Source organism: Bubalus kerabau, chromosome 14 (genome assembly GCF_029407905.1).
Source record: "Bubalus kerabau isolate K-KA32 ecotype Philippines breed swamp buffalo chromosome 14, PCC_UOA_SB_1v2, whole genome shotgun sequence".
In the NCBI taxonomy this organism is placed as follows: Eukaryota; Metazoa; Chordata; class Mammalia; order Artiodactyla; family Bovidae; genus Bubalus; species Bubalus kerabau.
The window spans coordinates 69,337,768-69,358,854 of record NC_073637.1 but is presented as its reverse complement, the minus strand read 5'-3'; the positions used below and the strand labels follow the sequence as shown (position 1 = coordinate 69,358,854).

Below are 21,087 nucleotides of genomic sequence, written 5' to 3'. Positions count from 1 at the left end.
TCATGTTTTTCTGCACTTATTATTTCTCAGAAGCAACATCATCAGGTCCAAATCAGAAACAAGTTTCAAGTCTTGATCAAAAAGTGGAACTCCCAGCATACTGTTTGACCCTTGTAGTTAACTTTTACGGAGCTGACACCATCACTCAAAAATGGTTCTAGATATGCCAGATCTGCCAGTAATTTCAATGACTGCAGGATGTAAGTTTGTATTTCCCAAGTCAATGAATGCAGCATTATATTTTCTTCATGATCATTCATTACTAAGGATAGCATGGGCAGTTGGTTATACTTGTGGATTTAGACTAAGAAGCAACCCCTTACATACCTTATCTTGAAGTAGAGACTAATCACTGGGTTTCAGTTAATCATGGGAAGGAAGGCCTCAGGATTTGCCTAGAGTCTTCCTAACTACATCTTCTGGATGGACTCTAGTAGCCCAGTGAACTTGGCCATCAATTGTGTCCTACTGGGTATTTTGTCCAGTTAAAAATATGAATAGAGGCTCTCACTCCCTGGGCTGCAGACAGCAGTCGCCACAATCCCTTTCATCATTAACCTGCCCTGGAGACTGGCCCAGGGGTCCTCCTTTGCTGGGTCAGCCACACCATGAATCAGGCAGCCACACCAGCAAGAGATGAAAGGGTGTACCTCTGATTCCCTTCTGCTTCCCTCCTGCAGAATTCAGATGAGAGGCCCTGCCATTTTTTTTTTCTTTAATTCAAAATCAGCTGAAGAATCACTTGTTTTATTGTTATTCCCAGGGCTGCGTCCAAAGAGAACCCTGCGTTTGGTGCTCTGGACTGCAGAGGAGCAAGGTGGAATTGGTTCCTCCCAGTATTATCAGCTGCACAAGGTAGGAGAGCAGCCATGGACTGCTGGGCATTTGCACGTGTAATATCAGTGTCAATACACCAAAAGCACTGATGCTTCTGGTTTGAAAATTTCCTCTATTGTCCTGAAGACTCAACAGTACTCTGTGGTAGGCTGACCCTGGCAAACACCCCTTGCAGAAATCTTCTTCATTCAGCCCCATAAAGGAGAACACCCTGGTGAGCTGAGGAATTTTCTATGTCTATGTTAATCTGTGGCATTAGGAAGATTCCACTTGGTATTTAGCCATTTTCGTTGACTCTCCAGTTCTGCTGTGCTCATGTATGCCAGAGAAGCAGTAATAGGTTCACAGTCCCTGTTCCTATTGAGCCCACCCCCATGCCCCAAGGTCCCAAGTGCTGGTATTTGAAAGCCACATCCTAAGACCTTGAGTCAGCCAGGAGCATTGATAATGGCCGTGGGAATGGCAGCAACCAAAGGTCTCAGACCTGGGAATGTGGAGGGCAGTGTGGTTTGACACTGACCAAAATAAGGCAAAAGTGAAGCTTGAGGCAAGAAGGTGATAGTGGAAAATCATATATAGAAATACAAGACCGCATTTAAGACAGGGAACAGGGGCTCTCAAGGCAAAAGAAATATAAGCAAAAATAAACAAATGAGACCTAATCAAGCTTAAAAGCTTTTGCACAGCTAAGGAAACCATAAAGAAAACAAAAAGGCAATCAATGGAATGGGAGAAAATGTTTGCAAATGACTTGATCAACAAAGATTTAATATCCAAAATGTACAAACAACCCAATCAAAAATGAGCAGAAGACCTTATAAGACATTTCTCCAAAGAAGACATACAGATGGCCAAGAGGCACATGAAAAGATGCTCAACATCACTAATTATTAGAGAAATACAGATCAAACCCACAATGAGGTGTCACTTTACATCAGTCAGAATGGACATCATCAAAATGGCTGCAAATAGTACATTCTGAAAGAAAAGGGAACCCTCATACCCTGTTAGTGGGAATGTGAATTGGTGTAGCCGCTTTGGAAAACAGTAGGGAGGTTCCTTAAAAAATGAAAACTAGAACTACCATATGACCCAGAAATCCCACACCTGGGCATATATCTGGAAAGGATGAAAATCCTTAATCTGAAAAGATACATGCACCCCAGTGTTCATGGCAGCACTAATTTACAATAGCCAAGACATGAAAAGAACCCAACTGCCAGTCAACAGATTTATGATGTGATAAGTCTGTTGACTGGCAGTTGGGTTCTTCTCATGTCTTGGCCATTGCAAATTAGTGCTGCCATGAACACTGGGGTGCATGTATCTTTTAAGATTAAGGGTTTTCATACATACTGGAGAAAGCAATGGCAACCCACTCCAATACTCTTGCCTGGAAAATCCCATGGATGGAGGAGCCTGCAGGGCTGCAGTCCATGGGGTTGCTGAGGGTCAAACACGACTGAGCGACTTCCCTTTCACTTTTCACTTTCATGCATTGGAGAAGGAAATGGCAACCCACTCCAGTGTTCTTGCCTGGAGAATCCCAGGGATGGGGGAGCCTGGTGGGCTGCCGTCTCTGGGGTCGCACAGAGTCAGACACGACTGAAGTGACTTAGCAGCAGCAGTACCATATATACATACATACATACAGTGGGGTATTATTACTCAGTCATAAAAAATTGACATTTGCAGCAACATGAATGGACCTAGAGAATCTCATACTAAGTGAAGTAGGTTAGACAGAGAAGGATAAATATTTTATGATATCACTTATATGTGAAACCTGAAATAATGCAAATGAATGTATATACAAAACAGAAACAGAACCACAGACAGAAAACAAATTTACGGTTACCAAAGGGGAAAAGGAGTCAGGGTGGCGGGGGATAAATTAGGAGTATGGCATTATCAGATACAAACTACTATATAAAATAGATAAGCAACAAGAATTTACTATATAACGGAAGATGTACAGAATCTTGTAATAACCTATAATGGAAAATATTCTGAAAAAAATATGTATACATAACTGAATCACTTTGCCGTACACCTAAAATTAAAACAATATTATAAAATCAATTAAACTTAATTTAAAAAAAAAAAATGAGGGGCAGGGAGATTAATATCAAGAACAAGCTTTGAGAAAGGGGAGAAGGGGCAAGATGTACAAGCGCAAATCAAATGTTAGTTTAAAGAGGAACTCCCCATTTGGTGACTGTGCTGAGCAGTGACGGCCGAGCAGAGGAGCGGAATCTGGTCTGCTGGACTGTTCTCCCTGCATCTCCAGGCTAAAAGGAACACGTCTTGTAAATTTCATTATCTAAATCAGAGAGAGCTCTGTTGTTTTCCAAGTTGTGTTTATAACCTTTTTGACCATTTGACAAAGTCAGTCTCTGTTACCCTATTTCAGTTATGCAGAGCTTAAGAATAAGTTCAGGGTCACAAATTTGGTCACTAAATATTGTTACTTTCTGTAGAAAGGAAGACCATGCCTTTTGCCCAACTCTTTCTCTACTTCAGTTCTTAAGGCCTCAAGTGTTCATGGAAAATAAGATTCTTTCAGATTATGTCCTTTGGTTGGTGGGTCAGTAGCATCATCTTCTCTCCATTGTAGTGGACAAGATCAGACAGGAGTCATTCTAAATCCAGCAACATTCAGTTAATATTCTCTGAGAATCTACCGTCTCAGGCACCATAGTAGGCATTAGGTTTACTGTCATTAAGAAGCCTCACCCTGACCTTCCTGAGACAGCTGTCAAAAGAAGGGCACCGACCACTGAACTTCAATCACAATATAACGTGTTAAGAGTGTTCTGATAAAATATAAATCAGCGATGGCAGAGAGAGAAAATTCACGTAACCTGGGCTTCGGGAGCAGTCACAATGGACTACATGAGAGAAATGACATCTAAGCAGAGACTGAGGACTAAGCAGAAGCCAGGTAAGGGAAAAGTGTTGGCAGAGAGGAAGTGAGTCCGGAGCAGTGGGACCTCCATGCGCCAAGGCTGGAGGTACAGAGGTCACTGAACACAGTAGAGACTGACAGGCATTCAGAGTGGCTGCTGCATCGAATGCAAGATGCACCACGGGAGAAGCAAAGAAGAGAGAGAAAAAGGAGCCTGGATGAGAAGGTGCAAACCATGTTTAGAAGTTTGCACTTTATCCAGAGGACAAGGGAGTCATTAAATTATTTTTAAGAAGGAGTGTCTAGAATCTATACATTTTGGCCTCTATTAAAAACAAAACACCTAAAGGAACTCTTTTGAAGCTCTGTCATTCTCTACTTCAAGAAAAAAAAATGATTTATTAATAAAACTCCAATGGCTCCAGCTTGAAATTTCCTCAACCTTTGAAATTCCTTAGATCTGAAAAAACATTTTTATTTCTCTGAAGATTTTGAGTTTTGCTGTACTTTGTAGAAGTAACATGGATAAAATTAGAAATTACTTGATTTTAAACTTCTAAGAGGTTGGCAGGTATGAACACACACACACACACATATGAATATATACTCAAAGGACATGCAATGAACCTGTTTTATCTTGAAAACATCCACATTGCCTTCATACAAATGTGTCTATATACTGGTGGCTGATCTGAATTGCAATTTCAGGGATCGAAAGAAGAAATTCCAGAAAGAGAAAACATAGGCCTTTTGTTTTAGGATAGCTCTTTATCTCTCTTTTAAAAAGACATTCTGTGTGTTTTACAAGACACAACCAATTCTGAAGGACTTAATTCTATACTCTTATGATTAGCATATGGATCTAAGAATTGTCAAGAGCAAATGATTTCTGGGCGGCTGAGTTTAACTTTAAAGTAACTATAACAAGGACCTCATCCTTGAGGAGTAAGTGAGTTTGAGTGAATAGTCAGGAGGGAGGAAAAAAGGAAAGCCACTCTCCTTCATATTGATGAGAACTGCCTGACAAATACCCTTGGCATCGGTATGAGTGATAACAAACAAGAACAGAACTTGAATTTGGTAATTGTAAAAAGAAAAGATTTGAACTTTTAAAATAACTATGCTAGCATTTTTATGATATGGTTATTAATGATCTATATCAAGGATCAGTAAGTTATGGCCTGTGGATTAAATCCATATGTTTATGTACAGACCTCAAGACAAGAATGATTTTATATGTTTTAACTGATTATGTGACTGAGATTGTATGTGGCCTGCAAGTCCCAAAATAATAAGTAACTGGCCCTTTACAGAAACGGTTCATTGATCCTTAATTTATATGATAAAAATCATAAAATATTTTCATGTTATTTCCATACAATAATTTATTTATAACTTTGTATGACCTAAATGATAATTTTATAGATTTTATTTGGAGCCAGTTAACTGTTTTGCAGAAAGATATTATTTCAGTAACATAAATTCCATTACCACTCTGTTTTTATGCATTCTTATTTGGTGTAGAGTTTTACCATAAAGTTAGCTAGACTTTCATAGCATTAATTATAGAGAAAACCAGTATGCAAAAAATTTCTTCTTTTTGTATGTTTGTAAAAAATTATTATTTCTTCTTTTTTGTTGCCCCAAATATATTCTTTTTTCATCATTATAGAATCTTTTCAACATTAAAAGTACTATAAATATTACTTCAGTGGATATGTATATAAGCTAAACTTTCATGGGAATAAAATTAATATTACCATTTATTATCCTTTTCTTAGGAAATATATCTTTGTTTATAATTAATATACTCATAGAAAAATATATAAAATTAAAATGATTTAAAATCATATGCTTAAACTTATTACCTAATTTTCAAAATTGTATTCAGATTAAGAGCTGCCTTTACTTCATAATTATGCTTTCTTATAAAGTATTAGGTCAATTATTTAATAACTGCTAGCCTTACTTAATTGTCATGAAATATGTGAGGCTATTTGTGGTTTGCATATAAATTTTGAAACGAAAATCGAACTTTATTGTGGTATCTAAAACACTTTACAAGGAAGCAAATTCCAACTGAAAAAGGTCTATGAGCATTTTAGCAAGCATTACTAATAAATAATTCAAACAGGAAATACTGAATTTTTCACTATATTTTGGAGTCAACTTGAATAGAAATCATTCCTGGTGTCCATCCAGCATGCCCATAACAATTCATAGCATAAAGTCCCATAAGGGCTGTAGGGCTGTGTACATATTATTCTCTTTTAAAAAAAAATGGCAAAAACACCACAGTATTATAAAGTAATTAGCCTCCAATTAAAATAAATGAATTAATTTTAAACAGTTATTTCACGTATTTCGATAAACTGTAAACTTTTCTCTCCTAGTGTGGAAATCCTTCCACAGGCTCCATACATTATCACATGAACTTGAGAATTATTTAAATGTATATTGTTTGTACTCTATTGATTCATTTAAAAGTAACACATTTTTCAGGAGCTTCCCTGGTGGCTCAGTGGTAAAGAATCCGCTGGCCAATCCAAGAAGACTGAAGAGACGTAGGTTCTATCCCTGGTTTGGGAAGATTACCTGGAGAGGGAAATGGAGGTCCGCTCCAGTATGCTTGCCTGGAAAACTCCATGGACAGAGGAGCCTGGTGGGCTACAGTGCATCGGGTCGCAAGGAGTTGAACATGGCTGTGACTGAGCACACTCACAGTGTGAGGTGTGCTCACGTGATAGAGTAGTAAAGTCCCATCAGTCGGCCAGTGGGGAATTTTTCCAGGTCCTGTAACTATTTTGGAGTACTGATGGGGGCGTATTAGGGGTGAGGCTGGTGAATTTCTTGGTGGGAGTAGGCGGCCATTGGATGTTTAGGTGAAGGAGCCACCCCTCCTTACCCTCAGCTAACTTCCTGCTTAATGCATGGCTTCACAAAAGAGGCAGACGGGACTTAGCAACTAAACAATAACAATACAATTTTCCTGCTGCTTTATTGAGGAATAATTAGCACTCAGTGATAAAATGCGCAGTTATGCTATCTAACTGTCTCATCCTCTTCTGTACTCTTCTCCTCTTGCCCTCATTCTCTCCCAGAATCAGGGTCTTTTCCAATGAGTCCGCGCTTCATATCAGGTGGCCCAACTCTTGGAGCTTCAGCTTCAGTCTGTCCTTCCAATGAATATTCAGGACTGATTTCCTTTAGGATGGATTGGTTGGATCTCCTTGCAGTCCAAGGACTCTCAAGAGTCTTCTCCAACACCACAGTTCAAAAGCATCAGCTCGTCAGTGCTCAGCTTTCTTTATGGTCCAACTCTCACATCCATACATGACTACTAGAAAAGCCACAGCTTTTACTATATGGACCTCTGTCAGCAAAATTATATCTCTCTTTTTTAATATTTTGTCTAGCTTTGTCATATCTTTTCTTCCAAGGAGCAAGCATCTTTTAGTTTTGTGGCTGCAGTCACTGTCTGCAGTGATTTTGGAGCCCAAGAAAATAAAATCTGTCACTGCTTCCACTTTTTCCCCATCTATTTGCGATGAAATGATAGGACCAGATGCCATAATCTTGTTTTTTAAATGTTAAGTATTAAGCCAGCTTTTTCACTTTCCTCTTTCACCTTCATCAAGAAACTCTTTTAGTTCATCTTCACTTTCTGCCATTAAAGTGGTATCATCCACATATCTGAGGTTATTGATATTTCTCCCAGCAGTCTTGATTCCAGCTTGTGCTTCTTCCAGCCCAGCGTTTCTCATAATGTACTCTGCATATAAGTTAAATAAGCAGGGTGACAATATACAGCCTTGACATACTCCTTTCCCAATTTTGTAACAGTCCTTTGTTCCATGATCGGTTCTAACTGTTGCCCCTTGATCTATATACAGATTTCTCAGGAGGCAGGTAAGGTGCTCTGGTATTCCCATCTCTTTAAGAAGTTTCCACAGTTGTTATGATCCACAAAATCAAAGGCTTTGGTGTAGTCAATGAAGTAGAAGTAGATGTTTTTCTGGAATTCCCTTGCTTTTTCTATGATCCAGTGTATGTTGGCAATTTAATCTCTGGTTCCTCTGCCTTTCTGAATCCAACTTGTACATCTGGAATTTCTCAATTCACATACTGTTGAAGCCTGGCTTGAAGGATTTTGAGCGTTACCTTGCTCCTAGTCCTATTGCCACTGCTGATTTTTCCAAATTTGCTGACATATTAAGTGCAGCACTTTAACAGCATCATCTTTTAGAATTTGAAATAACTCAGCTGGAAATCCATCACATCCACTAGCTTTGTTCGTAGTAATTCTTCCTAAGGCCCACTTGACTTCATACTCCAAGATGTCGGGCTCTAGGTGAGTGGCCACACCTTCATGGTTTTCTGGGTTATTAAGACCTTTTTGTATAGTTCTTAGGTATATTCTTGCCACCTCTTCTTAATCTTGTCTGCTTCTGTTAGGTCCTTGCTGTTTCTTCCCTTTATTGCGCCCATTTTTGCATGAAATATTCCCTTGGCATATCCAATTTTCTTGAAATATCTCTAGTCTTTCCCATTCTATTGTTTTCCTCTATTCCTTTGCATTGTTTACTTAAGAAGGCTTTCTTATCTCTCCCTGCTATTTTCTGGAACTCTGCATCCAGTTGTATATATCTTTCCCTTTCTTCTCTGCCTTTTGCTTCCCTTTTTTTCTCAGCTATTTCTAAGCCCTCCTCAGACAGCCACTTTGCCTTCTTGTATTTCTCTTTCTTGGGGATGGTTTTGGTCACCCTTTCCTGTACAATGTTACAAACCTCCATCCATAGTTCTTTGAACACTCTGTCTGCCAAATCTAATCCCTTGAATCTATTCATCACCTCCACTGTATAATCATGAGGGATTTGATTTAGGTCATATCCAAAAAGTCTAGTGGTTTTCTCTTCTTTCTTCAATTTAAGCCTGAATTTTGCTCATGATCTGAGCCTCAATCAGCTCCAGATCTTGTCCTTGCCGTCTGTATAGAGCTTTCCATCTTTGTCTGCAAAGAATATAATCAACCTGATTTTGGTGTTGACCATCTGGTGATGTTCATGTGTAGAGTTGTCTCTTGCGTTGTTGGAAGAGAGTGTTTGCAATGGCCAGTATGTCCTCTTGGCAAAACTCTGTTAGCCTTTGCCCTGCTTCATTTTGCACGCCAAGGCCAAACTTGCCCTTTACTCCGGGTATCTCTTTACTTCCTACTTTTGCATTCTAATCCCCTATGATGAAATGGATATCTATTTTTGATATTAGTTCTAGAAGATCTTGTAGGTCTTCATAGAACCATTTGACTTCAGCTTCTTCGGCATTAGTGGTTAGGGCATAGACTTGGATTACTGTGATGTTGAATGGTTTGCCTTGGAAATGAACCCAGATCATTCTGTCATTTTTGAGATTGCACCCAAGTACTTCAATTCAGACTCTTTTGTTGACTATGAGGGCTGCTGCATTTCTTCTAAGGAATTCATGCCTACAATAGTAGATATAATGGTCATCTGAATTAAATTTGCCCATTCCCATGCATTTTAGTTTACTGATTACTAAAATGTTGATGTTCACTCTTGCCATCTCCTGCTTGATCACACTCAGGTTTCCTATTGTGTGAGTAGTATATAGCACAACTTCTTCATCCATTCTCCTACTTATGGTCATTTGGGTTGCTCCTAGCTTTAGCTGTTGTAAATAAGGCTGATATGAAATTTTTGTACAAATCTTTAGGTGAAGATATGCATTTCTTTTCTCTTCTAGGAGTAGAATTGCTGGCTCATGTGAGAGATGAATGTCTACCTTTGTTAGAAACTGTCAAAGTGGCAGGAGGTTATACCATTTGACATTCCCACCAGCAACATACGAGTCTTAACTGCCCCCCCATCCTACCCAATATATAGTAGTATTTGTTAAGACTTTTTATTTCTGACCATTCTTGTTATTATTATTATTCAGGAATAATAATTTTACGAGATACAGTTCTGAAAAGTCCCGGGAAAAGTTCTGAGTCCACTTCTAATGGCCACCATTGTTTCACCCTTTCCTGCTTCCTTGCCTTCATTCTTTGTCCAGTCTTATGATTTACCAAGATCAAAGCCCTTTTTACCCAGCATGAGGTTTGTGGAGCTATTCATGGTTGGAGTGACCTTATTTCAATTTGAAGGAACACGGAGAACAGGTTATAGAAATGCCCTCCTCTCATGACCACAGCTCACTCCCTAGAGACAGACCTCACAGCAGGGTGGGGCTACTGGAACTCAGCTGGAGCCAAAGGGAGCCTGAGGCTCCACTGGGTTTTGGGAGGGAGATTTCCCTTATGTCCCTGAAAGAGTTTATTCTAGAAAGTGGGAAAAGGATGTCAGAAAATGTTTTGTGTTATTCTTTGTTGATAAAATTATTATTTTTAAAAAATATGACAGTTTTTTTTTTTGGTTGAATTCAGCTTGCATTCACTGAGAAAGGAATGTTGCCGCATGTAGAGGCGATATTATTGTGCTCTAGTGATTTTCAAGAGTTTACTTATCAGAGTGGAATTTAACTTTGGAATTAAAAAACATTGCAGATGATTTTATTGAATTTTCATGTCAATGAGTCAAATGAGTGTTGTCCAGATGCCATTTGCCTAATCTACTTTTCATGGGAACAACGTTACTTTCTTCTCTACTCTTAGAAGGAGAGCAGGATGTCATTTCTCATGTCCTGAAACATACAAAGGAGGAAAAACACCCTAGACTAGCTTCAACTCTATTGCTGGCATTTTTAAATCTTTTCCATTTTAAACAAAAATATGATCTGGCATAATTATAATGAGTAAGGTAATCTGGCCTTGAAAAAGCCTCATTACACAAAGTAATCAAATAAAATAGATTGATATGTTCTATTCTGGCATGAAAAATATTTTAACCTTTTCCTGATTTATTGCACAAACTACTGGCAATTGAATTACTGGGATTATGAACACTGCTGTGTTCTGGTAGTCATTAATAAGGGCAATATTTTAAACAGGCTTTATTAAATGAGGGATGGGATGTATGATCATTCTAAATACATTAGTTTATCCTAACTCTAGCCAACTCTAAAACAGAAAAAGTTAAAATGAACATGTATAATATTTTGTCAGAATTTCTGGTGTTGCCACGCTGAGGAACAAAATTTCCTCTTTACTTATGTAAATATATAAAAAATGCCAGCTTCTTTTAGTAGTAAAGTTCTTGCCAACTTCCCAACCCACGCTGGGTTTGTGTTTCACTCTAAAATAAAAGATACTTGGAAATGCTTTTGAGAATTCTTCAATGTTATTTGGGCAAATGGATTTACTTTAGCATTTTTATTTTACCAACCCTATTGCTTCCATGTAATGTTGATTTAGTTAGGGTGACATCGCTAGAGAGAAAACAGTGTTGTACTCGTCTGCAGCTCTGGTTATAAAAATAATAGACCTGATAGGCTCATTCAGCCTGATTGTGTCTGGACTGGGTGTCCAGAATGGCATTTCTTATATCGTTAATGTTCCATGCAGTATAGATGTACTAATCAGAGGTTATGGTTTCAGTCATTACTGCTGGGCTTCGATGCATCCGTGTTTCTCTTTCAGTGCCTAGGTATTTGCATGAGTCTGTCAAGCACATCACAAAATTGGTTTAAATTTCATTTCTCTCAGTATCTTCTTGGTCTGGAGTCCCATGTAGTTCCAACATTCACATAATTTCTACAGCACGCCTGGGAGCTCTTTGGGGTCTTATTCGAATTTGTGAATTTTATTTTATATTTTAAGGAAAGTGCTGTCTTTTGCATTTGTTTGCTTTCTCCTGAGAATTCCATTATGACTATGGGACTTTAGAATATTCTGTATTATATTTATATAGATGTTATGTCAGCCTGGACAGAGATGTCAAAATATTTCCTTTGGTTTTAGGACAATCACAGTACGCCACCTTGTCAAAGAACATGAGTAGACTTGGACTCACCTCTTTGCTTTAACTCTTTAGATGGTATACTTCTTAGCGAAGTTTTTATTATTTTTTTCCATATAGGAGAAAAGAAGTCATTTAAAGTAAAAAGACTACCTGTGACAACTAGAATGGAATCTTTGATCTTGCCTACAGCTGTGGGGCGATATTTATCATATTTATCATATGACCTTATGTCATAGGTCACAGTGAAGTCTGGCTTGAGTATTGGTTTTAGCCCAAACATGTAAAGAACCACATCCTGACTTCTCTACTATGACTACTAATCCAAATAAGGCAACCACCTTTCAAAGCTGATTCCAAGAACACTGTGGCAAAGCCCCAAGGTTTATTGTGAATTCTTGTGGTTGGCATCTTACTGCATTTGTTCTCCGTTTGTAAAACCATGACTGACTTCAGTTTGTACCCAGGCTGTTTTACTAGCTTACTAGAGGCTGCCTAGTAGGCACGAACAGCTTCTGCCTCTGTTGCTAACCAGGTCGTGATCTGAGCCGGAAGGACCCATAGCATATTTAGTGCATGAAGTTCCTAAGAAATCAGGTTGGCACACAAGAATACACAAATCTGAAGTGAGGTGTCATGCTTAGGCTCCCAAGTGACTTATGCATCACAAGAGCCTTTGGGATTAAATGGTCGGATCCCATGCACAAGTTACAGAGTCAACAAGCCTCTTTTGAATCACCAGCACTATTTTAATTCACCTAGGAATGTCATCTTCCCTTTGTCTTCTACAGTGAGGGTTGGTCAGCGTTTCTTAGGGATCAAGTAGTAAATAGTTTAGGTGTTCAGGCCATATGACCTCTCTATTCAACTCAGTCTTTATAGGTCCAAAGTAGTCATGGACAATACTAGACAAATGAGCCAGACTTTTCAAATAAAATATAAGAAGGAGAAGGAGAAAAAGGAGAGGAGGAAGAAGAGAGAAGAGGGGAGGAGAAAGGGCAGAAGGAAGGGAGGAAAAGGAGGTGGTCAGATATGACGTGCTGGCCATAGTGTGATGATTCCTGTTATTGGGAAGAAGTTTAAAGAACTTTCTTCCAAATCTTTTTTCAATTTCATAATCACACCGTTTGGAGAAAGAGGTTTGTAGTACATGATGGTATTCTAACATTTAGAGTGTCTTTAGCTAACATTTAGATTTTAATATGACTGTTATTTGTATGCTAAGCACTCAAGAGGTTTCAGTTTTTCCCCTTAGATACTTGGCCAACAGAATACACCATTGCCAGGCCAGTCTGTCTCATTAGTCAGAGCCCAGTGAGGCGCACAACAAGTATAGTAAGCTGATTGGATGACAGGGTGAACATGTTTCCTCAGTATTTCCTAAAGAAGAGCAGAAGGTTCTATTAAGATAACTAAATATGATAGCATTTGAAAATATATTTTAAATGGCATTTTTAAAATGTAGAAGTGACTTTGAAAGGAATGAACACTCTAGTGTATAATACCTTGGCGGTTTTCTACTAATCCATAGCAATTGTCATTCACTGTTTAACCACATCCTAGTTTTATCCATAGATGTGCCTGCTGTGTCTTTTTAAATCTGAATTATTATGTGAGAGAGAAGCTCTTCCCAGGAAACCCCAAGAACCTCATCTCTTTTGGTAATTAGTAGCCCTTCTAGAGGGAGAAGGAAATGGCAACCCACTCCAGTATTCTTGCCTAGAGAATCCCGTGGACAGAGGAGCCTGGTCGGCTGCTGTCTATGGGGTCACACAGAGTCGGACATGACTGAGGTGACTTAGCAGCAGCAGCAGCAGCAGCCCTTCTAGAAGCTAGGACAAACGTAGACAGCATATTAAAAACCAGGGACATAACTTTGTTTACAAAGGTCCATATAGTCAAAGCTATGGTTTTTTCAGTAGTCATGTACAAATGTGAGAGCTGGACCATAAGGAAAGCTGAGCACCAAAGAATTGATGTTTTTGAACTGTAGTGTTGGAGAAGACTCTTAAGAGTGCCTTGGACTGCAAGGAGATCAAACCAGTCAATCCTAAAGGAAATCAACCCTGAATATTCATTGGAAGGACTGATGCTAAAGCTGAAGCTCCAATAGTTTGGCCACCTGATGTGAAGAGCAGACTCACTGGAAAAGCCCCTGATACTGGGAAAGATTGAGGGCAGGAGGAGAAGGGGGTGACAGAGGATGAGATGGTTGGATGGCATCACAAACTCAATGGACAGGAGTTGGCGCAAACTCCAGGAGATAGTGAAGGTCAAGGAAGCCTGGCGTGCTGCAGTGCATGGAGTCACAAAGAGATGAACACGACTTAGTGACTAAACAACACAAGTCTTTCTAGACGTTTGTCCTGTACTCTGGCTGCTGCAGTTTTTGTGTACTTCTGCTAGAATAACACATAACCATTGAAAAATGGTCTGTTGATGATGGTTTGAGGAATGAATAGGCAGAACCAAGCTAGCAGGGCTGCCAGCAAGGTCAGTGCTAGAGAGCAGATACTGGACGGTGAGTTTACTCGGTACTCTGAGAAGGAGTGTCCAGAAGTCACAGTAGGTAGTACTGAAACTGCGTTACTTTCAGGACTAGACATCAAACAGGGAACTGAGAAGCAGAATCGTGGGACACAGCAGAGAGCACAGCCTGAGTATTGCCCGTAGTCCTTTGTCTTTCTCTCTGGAACTCATCCCAGTAGGTCATTTACATAAGTATTAACCCAAGTCCTGTGTTGTCTTAAAGATATCACTTCTCCCCTGATAGAGTAGATTATGGTCTGGCTTTCTAGCTTGCTTATCAGTTAGGATACAGCTATAATTCCTTCTGACTCATCTATTTGTGTTAAAAGCATAAAGGTATAATTTTTTCCAAACCAAACGATTAGAACTCTCATTCCTTATTTTCTTTCAGAAGATCTCACTCTTGCATCGTCTTATCAAATGCTTGTACTGCATTTAAAATGATTCATTCTGGAAGCTGAGGTTACCCCTAGCAACCAGCAGTTTGCCTAAACTGCTTTGGTTTCAGAGTTCTCTTAAAGGAGAATTCTCAGAATCAATTGCTCAAGAGCTTTTATACCCCACACAGCACAACATATGTAGACAACAATTTGAATTTTTAAAAGTTACCAAGACCTTTCAAAGGAGGTTTAAATTGGTTTCATAACATGAGTTATTTTGAGGCTAGACAGAATATTCATTACTAGTTAAAAAAAGAGTCTAACTTACTTTGAGAAATTTCTATAGTTTCATTTAATGAAACTCATCCTCATGAAAGTACACATGATCCTATCTTCAGTTCAGTTCAGTTCAGTTCAGTCGCTCAGTTGTGTCTGACTCTTTGCAACCCCATGAATCACAGCATGCCAGGCCTCCCTGTCCATCACCAACTCCCGGAGTTCACTCAAACTCATGTCCATCGAGTCGGTGATGCCATCCAGCCATCTCATCCTCTGTCATCCCCTTCTCCTCCTGCCCCCAATCCCTCCCAGCATCAGGGTCTTTTCCAATGAGTCAACTCTTCGCATGAGGTGGCCAAAGTATTGGAGTTTCAGCTTCAGCATCAGTCCTTCCAATGAACACCCGGGACTGATCTCCTTTAGGATGGACTGGTTGGATCTCCTTGGAGTCCAAGGGACTCTCAAGAGCCTTCTCCAACACCACAGTTCAAAAGCATCAATTCTTCAGTGCTTAGCTTTCTTCACAGTCCAACTCTCACATCCAAACATGACCACTGGAAAAACCATAGCCTTGACTAGACTGATCTTTGTTGGCAAAGTAGTATCTCTGCTTTTCAATATGCTATCTAGGTTGGTCATAACTTTCCTTCCCAGGAGTAAGTGTCTTTTAATTTCATGGCTGCAATCACCATCTGCAGTGATTTTGGAGCCCAGAAAAATAAAGTCTGCCACTGTTTCCACTGTTTGCCCATCTATTTGCCATGAAGTGATGGGACCAGATGCCATGATCTTAGTTTTCTGAATGTTGAGCTCTAAGCCAACTTTTTCACTCTCCCCTTTCACTTTCATCAAGAGGCTTTTGAGTTCCTCTTCACTTTCTGCCATAAGGGTGGTGTCATCTGCATATCCGAGGTTATTGATATTTCTCCTGGCAATCTTGATTCCAGCTTGTGTTTCTTCCAGCCCAGCATTTCTCATGATGTACTCTGCATAGAAGTTAAATAAGCAGGGTGACAATATACAGCCTTGATGTACTCCTTTCCTCATGAAAGTACAGATGATCCTATGTTAAATACTTGTAAGTTTGCATTTCAGGAGACTCTGCAGGTATTCACTAACACCTGGAGTTGTATGACGCACCTCCAAGCCCGTCCCTGGCATGACTGGATGGTATTTTCCCCTCCAAAGCTCTGGAAGACTTTATTATGCCCCACAGAACTAAATGGGAGACAATGAAACTGTTATATCCTTTGAACTGAATAGGAAAGGTCAAAGGGAAAAGAATGCAATAGTAGAGGAGAAAAGTGCTTTTTGAAAATTGCTCAATTTTTCCATATAAGAGAAAATACTTTGTTCCTTTTAATAGATCTGGAAATGCAACACTAGAGATTTTTTTTGGTTAGACTTACAGAGAGAAAAGAAACAATCAAGAATTTTGAGAGATCCCATTTCCCAAACAAATATGTACTATGTTCTTACTATTTACAAGATGTTATTATAATCACTTGCATCTGTATGATCATTTATAAATCTGAATACTTTTTCATAGACACTGGTAATAGTAATGACCCTGGCAGTTGTCAGACCATGTACTGCTTTCCTTATTTGATATTTGAAAAAATAAGGCTCAAGAAAGTAAAAAAAAAACATGTTACACGGCATGGATATGCGCTCCAGAGCCTGAACCTGAACCTAGCTTTTCTGTCTCCAGACTTGAGCCGTAATGATTTCTCTGTGTACTTATATATAGGATTTACATACATTTATGTGTACATTTATCTGCTTGTCATAGTCGGAAGCGTATACATACCAATTTATTAGGCATGCTGGACACAAAAGCTTTAGCATAGTCAGTGAAGCAAAAGTAGATGCTTTTCTGGAATTCCCTTGCTGGCTCTATGATCCAATGAAAGTTGGGAATTTGATCTCTGGTTCCTCTGCCTTTTCTAAACATAGCTTATACATCTGAATGTCCTCAGCTCATGTACTGCTGAAGCTTGTCTTGAAGGATTTTGAGCATAACCTTGCTAACATGTGAAATGAGCAAAATTGTACAGTACTTTAAACATTCTTTGGTATTGCCCTTCTTTGGGATTGGAATGAAAACTGACCTTTTCCAGTCCTGTGGCCACTGCTGACTTTTCCAAATTTTCTGACATATTGACTACAGCAATTTAACAGCATCATCTTTTAGGATGTGAAATAGCTCAGCTGGAATTCCATCACATCCACTAGCTTTGTTCGTAATAGTGCTTCAGAAGGCCCACTTGACTTCACACTCCAGGATGTCTGGCTCTAGGTGAGTGACCACACCATCATGGTTATCTGGGTCTTTAAGACAGTTTTTGTATAGTTCTGTGTATTCTTGCCATCTCTTCTTAATCTCTTCTGCTTCTGTTGGGTCCTTAACATTTCTGTCCTTTTTCATGCCCATTCTTGTATGAAATGTTCCCTTTATAGCTCCAATTTTCTTGAAGAGATTTCTAGTCCTTCCCGTAAGGAGTATGACAAGGCTGTATATTGTCACCCTGTTTATTTAACTTATATGTAGAGTATATTGTATGAAATGCCAGGCTGCTTGAATCACAAGCTAGAAACAAGATTTCTAGGAGAAATATCAGCATCCTCAAATATGCAGGTGATACCACTCTAATAGCAGAAAGCAAAGAGGAACTAAAGAACGTTTTGATGAGTGTGAAAGAGGAGAGTGAAAAAGCTGGCTTACTACTCAACAGTCAAAAAACGAAGAACATAGCATCTGGTCCCATCACTTCATGGCAAACAGAAGGGGGAGAAGTGGAAGAAGTGACAGATTTTATTTTCTTGGGCTCCAAAATCACTGCTGATGGTAACTGCAACCGTGAAATTAAAAGACACTTGCTCCTTGGAAGAAAGCCATGAGAAAACCTAGACAGCATATTAAAAAGCAGAGACATCACCTTGCCAACAAAGGTCCATATAGTCAAAGCTATTGTTCTTTCAGTAGTCATGTACCGATGTGAGAGCTGGACCATAAAGAAGGCTGAGTGCCAAAGAATGGATGCTTTCGAACTGTGGTTCTGAAGAACTCTGGAGAGTCCCCTGGACTGCAAGGAGATCACACCAGGCAATTCTAAAGGAAATCAACCCTGAATATTCATTGGAAAGAATGATGCTGAAGCTGAAGCTCCAGTACTTTGACCACCTGATGCAAGGAGTCGATTCATTGGAAAAGACCCTGATGCTGGGGAAGATTTGAGGGCAAATGGAGAAGAGGGCAGCAGAGGATGAGATTGGTTATATAGCATCACTGAGTCAATGAACCTGAATCTGAGCAAACTCCAGGAGATAGTGAAGGACAGGGAAGGCTGGCATGCTACAGTCCTTGGGGTCACAAAGAGTCAGACATGACTTAGAGACTGAACAACAGCAATGCTGGGTGCAATAACACATGAATGGATGAATGGAGAAGTCACGTCTAAATGCTTAGTTTAAAACACATGTAGCGCAGAATCGTATTTTACTGTATTTTGGAGTATAAAGGTCAAGGGATACTGTATAATCATGCAGACATTAGCTGTCACCAATAATTCTCAATGTTTTATATTCACCCTTTCTCTGAAGACTGTAAAAATAAATATATTTATTTGTTCCTGAGGTTAATTCTCTAAATCCTGTTACAATGATATAAAAAAAATTTTAATATTCACTGTAATTTGCTTTTAGTTTGGGGCATTTTCTAAGTAATGTTTTAGCTAGACAATAGATAGAATAAAAAAATGCAAAGAGAACTCTTAGTGATACAAAAGTCTTCACACTAATAAAAGTTAAAATCATTTCACTGTTTAAAAGATTGACTTCAGATCAGAGAATGTCCTGGGTACCACCTTAGAACATCTTCCAAACATTTCTCCAAAGAAGACATACAGATGGCCAACAAACACATGAAAAGATGCTTGACATCACTAACTATTATAGAAATGCATATCAAAACTGTGATGAGATATCACCTCATACTGGTCAGAATTTTCATCACCATAAAATCTAAAAACAGTAAAATGCTGGAGAGGATATGGAGAAAAGGGAGCCGTCCTGCACTGTTGGTAGGAATGTAAGTACAGCCACTGTGGAGAACAGTATGGTGCTTCCTTAAAAAACGAAAAATAGAACTACCGTGTGACCCAGAAATCCCACTCCTGAGCATATACCCAGAGAAAACCATAATTCAAAATGACTCATGCGCCCCAGTGCTCATCGCAGCGCTGTTTACAATAGCCAGGACATGGAAGCAACCTAAATGTCCATCACTGGAGGAGTGGTAAGGAAGATGCGGCGCACATATACAGTGGAATGTTACTCAGCCATAGAAACAAACAAAACTGGGCCATTGGTAGAGATGTGAATGGACCTAGAATCTGTCATGCAGAGTGAAGTAAGTCCGAAAGAGAAAAATATATTTTAACACGTGTATGTGGAATCTGCCTCTAATCTTAAAAGAAAGGAAAAATGAGATGAAAACTCTGATCCTTGAGAGATGGATATAGTATATGTATTTATCTGTTTACATCTTTTGTACATGTGTTGAGCTTGCTGCTGCTGCTGCTGCTAAGTCGCTTTAGTAGTGTCCAACTCTGTGCGACCGCATAGACTGCAGCCCACCAGGCTCCCCTGTCCCTGGGATTCTCCAGGCAAGAACATTGGAGTGGGTTGCCATTTCCTTCTCCAATGCAGGAAAGTGAAAAGTGAAAGTGAAGTCTCTCAGTCATGTCTGACTCTTCGCGACCCCATGGACTGCAGCCTATCAGGCTCCTCTGTCCATGGGATTTTCCAGGCAAGAGTACTGGAGTGGAGTGCCATCACCTTCTCTGGTGTTGAGCTTAGACACCTTGGAAAATAAACTGAGACTCTCCACAAATGAGTTCAGCTTACTTGCTCCAAGATAGCTGTGCCTGGTACACTAAGTAAGGAGGATACACCAGGATGGATCCCTGCTTGTGTTATTTTTACAGATTTCCAAGGACAGAGATTTCACTGTGTCAGTATATTTTTTAGCATTACCGGACAATAAGCATATTGCAGGCCGTGTCCACTTAGCAATGTCTTAGTTTAAGGATATAACTTAGAATAGCTGAGGAGCACTTACAAGTTAGCCATGAGATCTCCATTAGGTCTCCAAAAGTTAGTGTACCTTAAGCCTTCCCTGCCTTAATAATCTCTGTGTAAAACACTAAGGAAGGAAAAACAAATTGTGGGGTGGGGGATGAATTGTGCATTGCGAAAGAGGAATTTAAACATTATTTACAAACTAAACTCAAAGAACAAATTCTTTAGCACTTGTTCTGTTTGTTCATTTGTTTTGTTTTTAAGTAAGGGGAATCTAATTTATTCTCTCCTTGGTGGGGAGATAAAATAATTTATACCTTCAGTATGTTCTTTTCTTCATCATTGAGACCTCAGTTTGTTACTGCTTTTGGCAAACTGTACCTGCCAGAATAGATTGGTGTCTGCTCTTCTTCACTGAAAGGTGCCTGACCAAGAGCGGCCTCTCTTGAGTAGTTCACTCTGCCAAAGTCTAATAGAACAGAAGTGGAAAGGAAAGTGAAAGGAAGGATATGTTCAAGAGTGTATCACATCTTTAGAATCTAAAATACTAAGTCTATTGGCTTGCACTAGAGCTTGGCAGAAATACTGGCCACCCATGTTATTTTTATCTTCACACTCATTTAGGCAATTACCTTGAAATGGGACACAGTAGTGATGGTTTCCATTGAAAGGCTCTATTTAAACATCTTTTTTTCTGAATCACTGAGATAAGAATGGAGCAAATGAAGATGGAAAAAATAATTGCTGGTATATAAGGTTTCTACTTCCAGTTCTCTTAAACTGTGTTAATGCCTAATTAATGACATTCCTATTGTACAAAAATATTGAGAATGCAAATATAATTTCTCAGCTAATTATTTCATTATATTGAAGTGACACATGTGAAGTAAAAACTTAATGTGGTTTTCATAAGAACCAGCAGTTGTGGACTTTCACTTAAAATTTTCAAGTGGAATGAAATACACTTTTCTCATGACTACTGTGATTAAGTAAAAAATGCCTTCTATATATTTATGTGTATAGTACTACCTTATTTTAGCAAATATTTATCACTGAAGTAGGGTAGTGAGGTTTATGTGAGTAAATTATTACTGACAGTGAAACCCAAGGAATGTAAAGGGATATGGCTGCCAACAGCTGCAAGAATCTGGACTATTCC

General features: G+C 39.2%; 1 protein-coding gene across 1 annotated transcript in view; it reads left to right on the top strand.

Moving 5' to 3' along the window:
• The window catches only part of CPQ (carboxypeptidase Q), a 572,322-nt gene that overhangs the window by 442,859 nt on the left and 108,376 nt on the right, over positions 1 to 21,087 (top strand). The window contains exon 6 of the mRNA XM_055546605.1: positions 764 to 855. Within this exon, the coding sequence (XP_055402580.1) occupies positions 764 to 855 (92 nt within the window). The remainder of the gene's footprint in view (positions 1 to 763; positions 856 to 21,087) is intronic.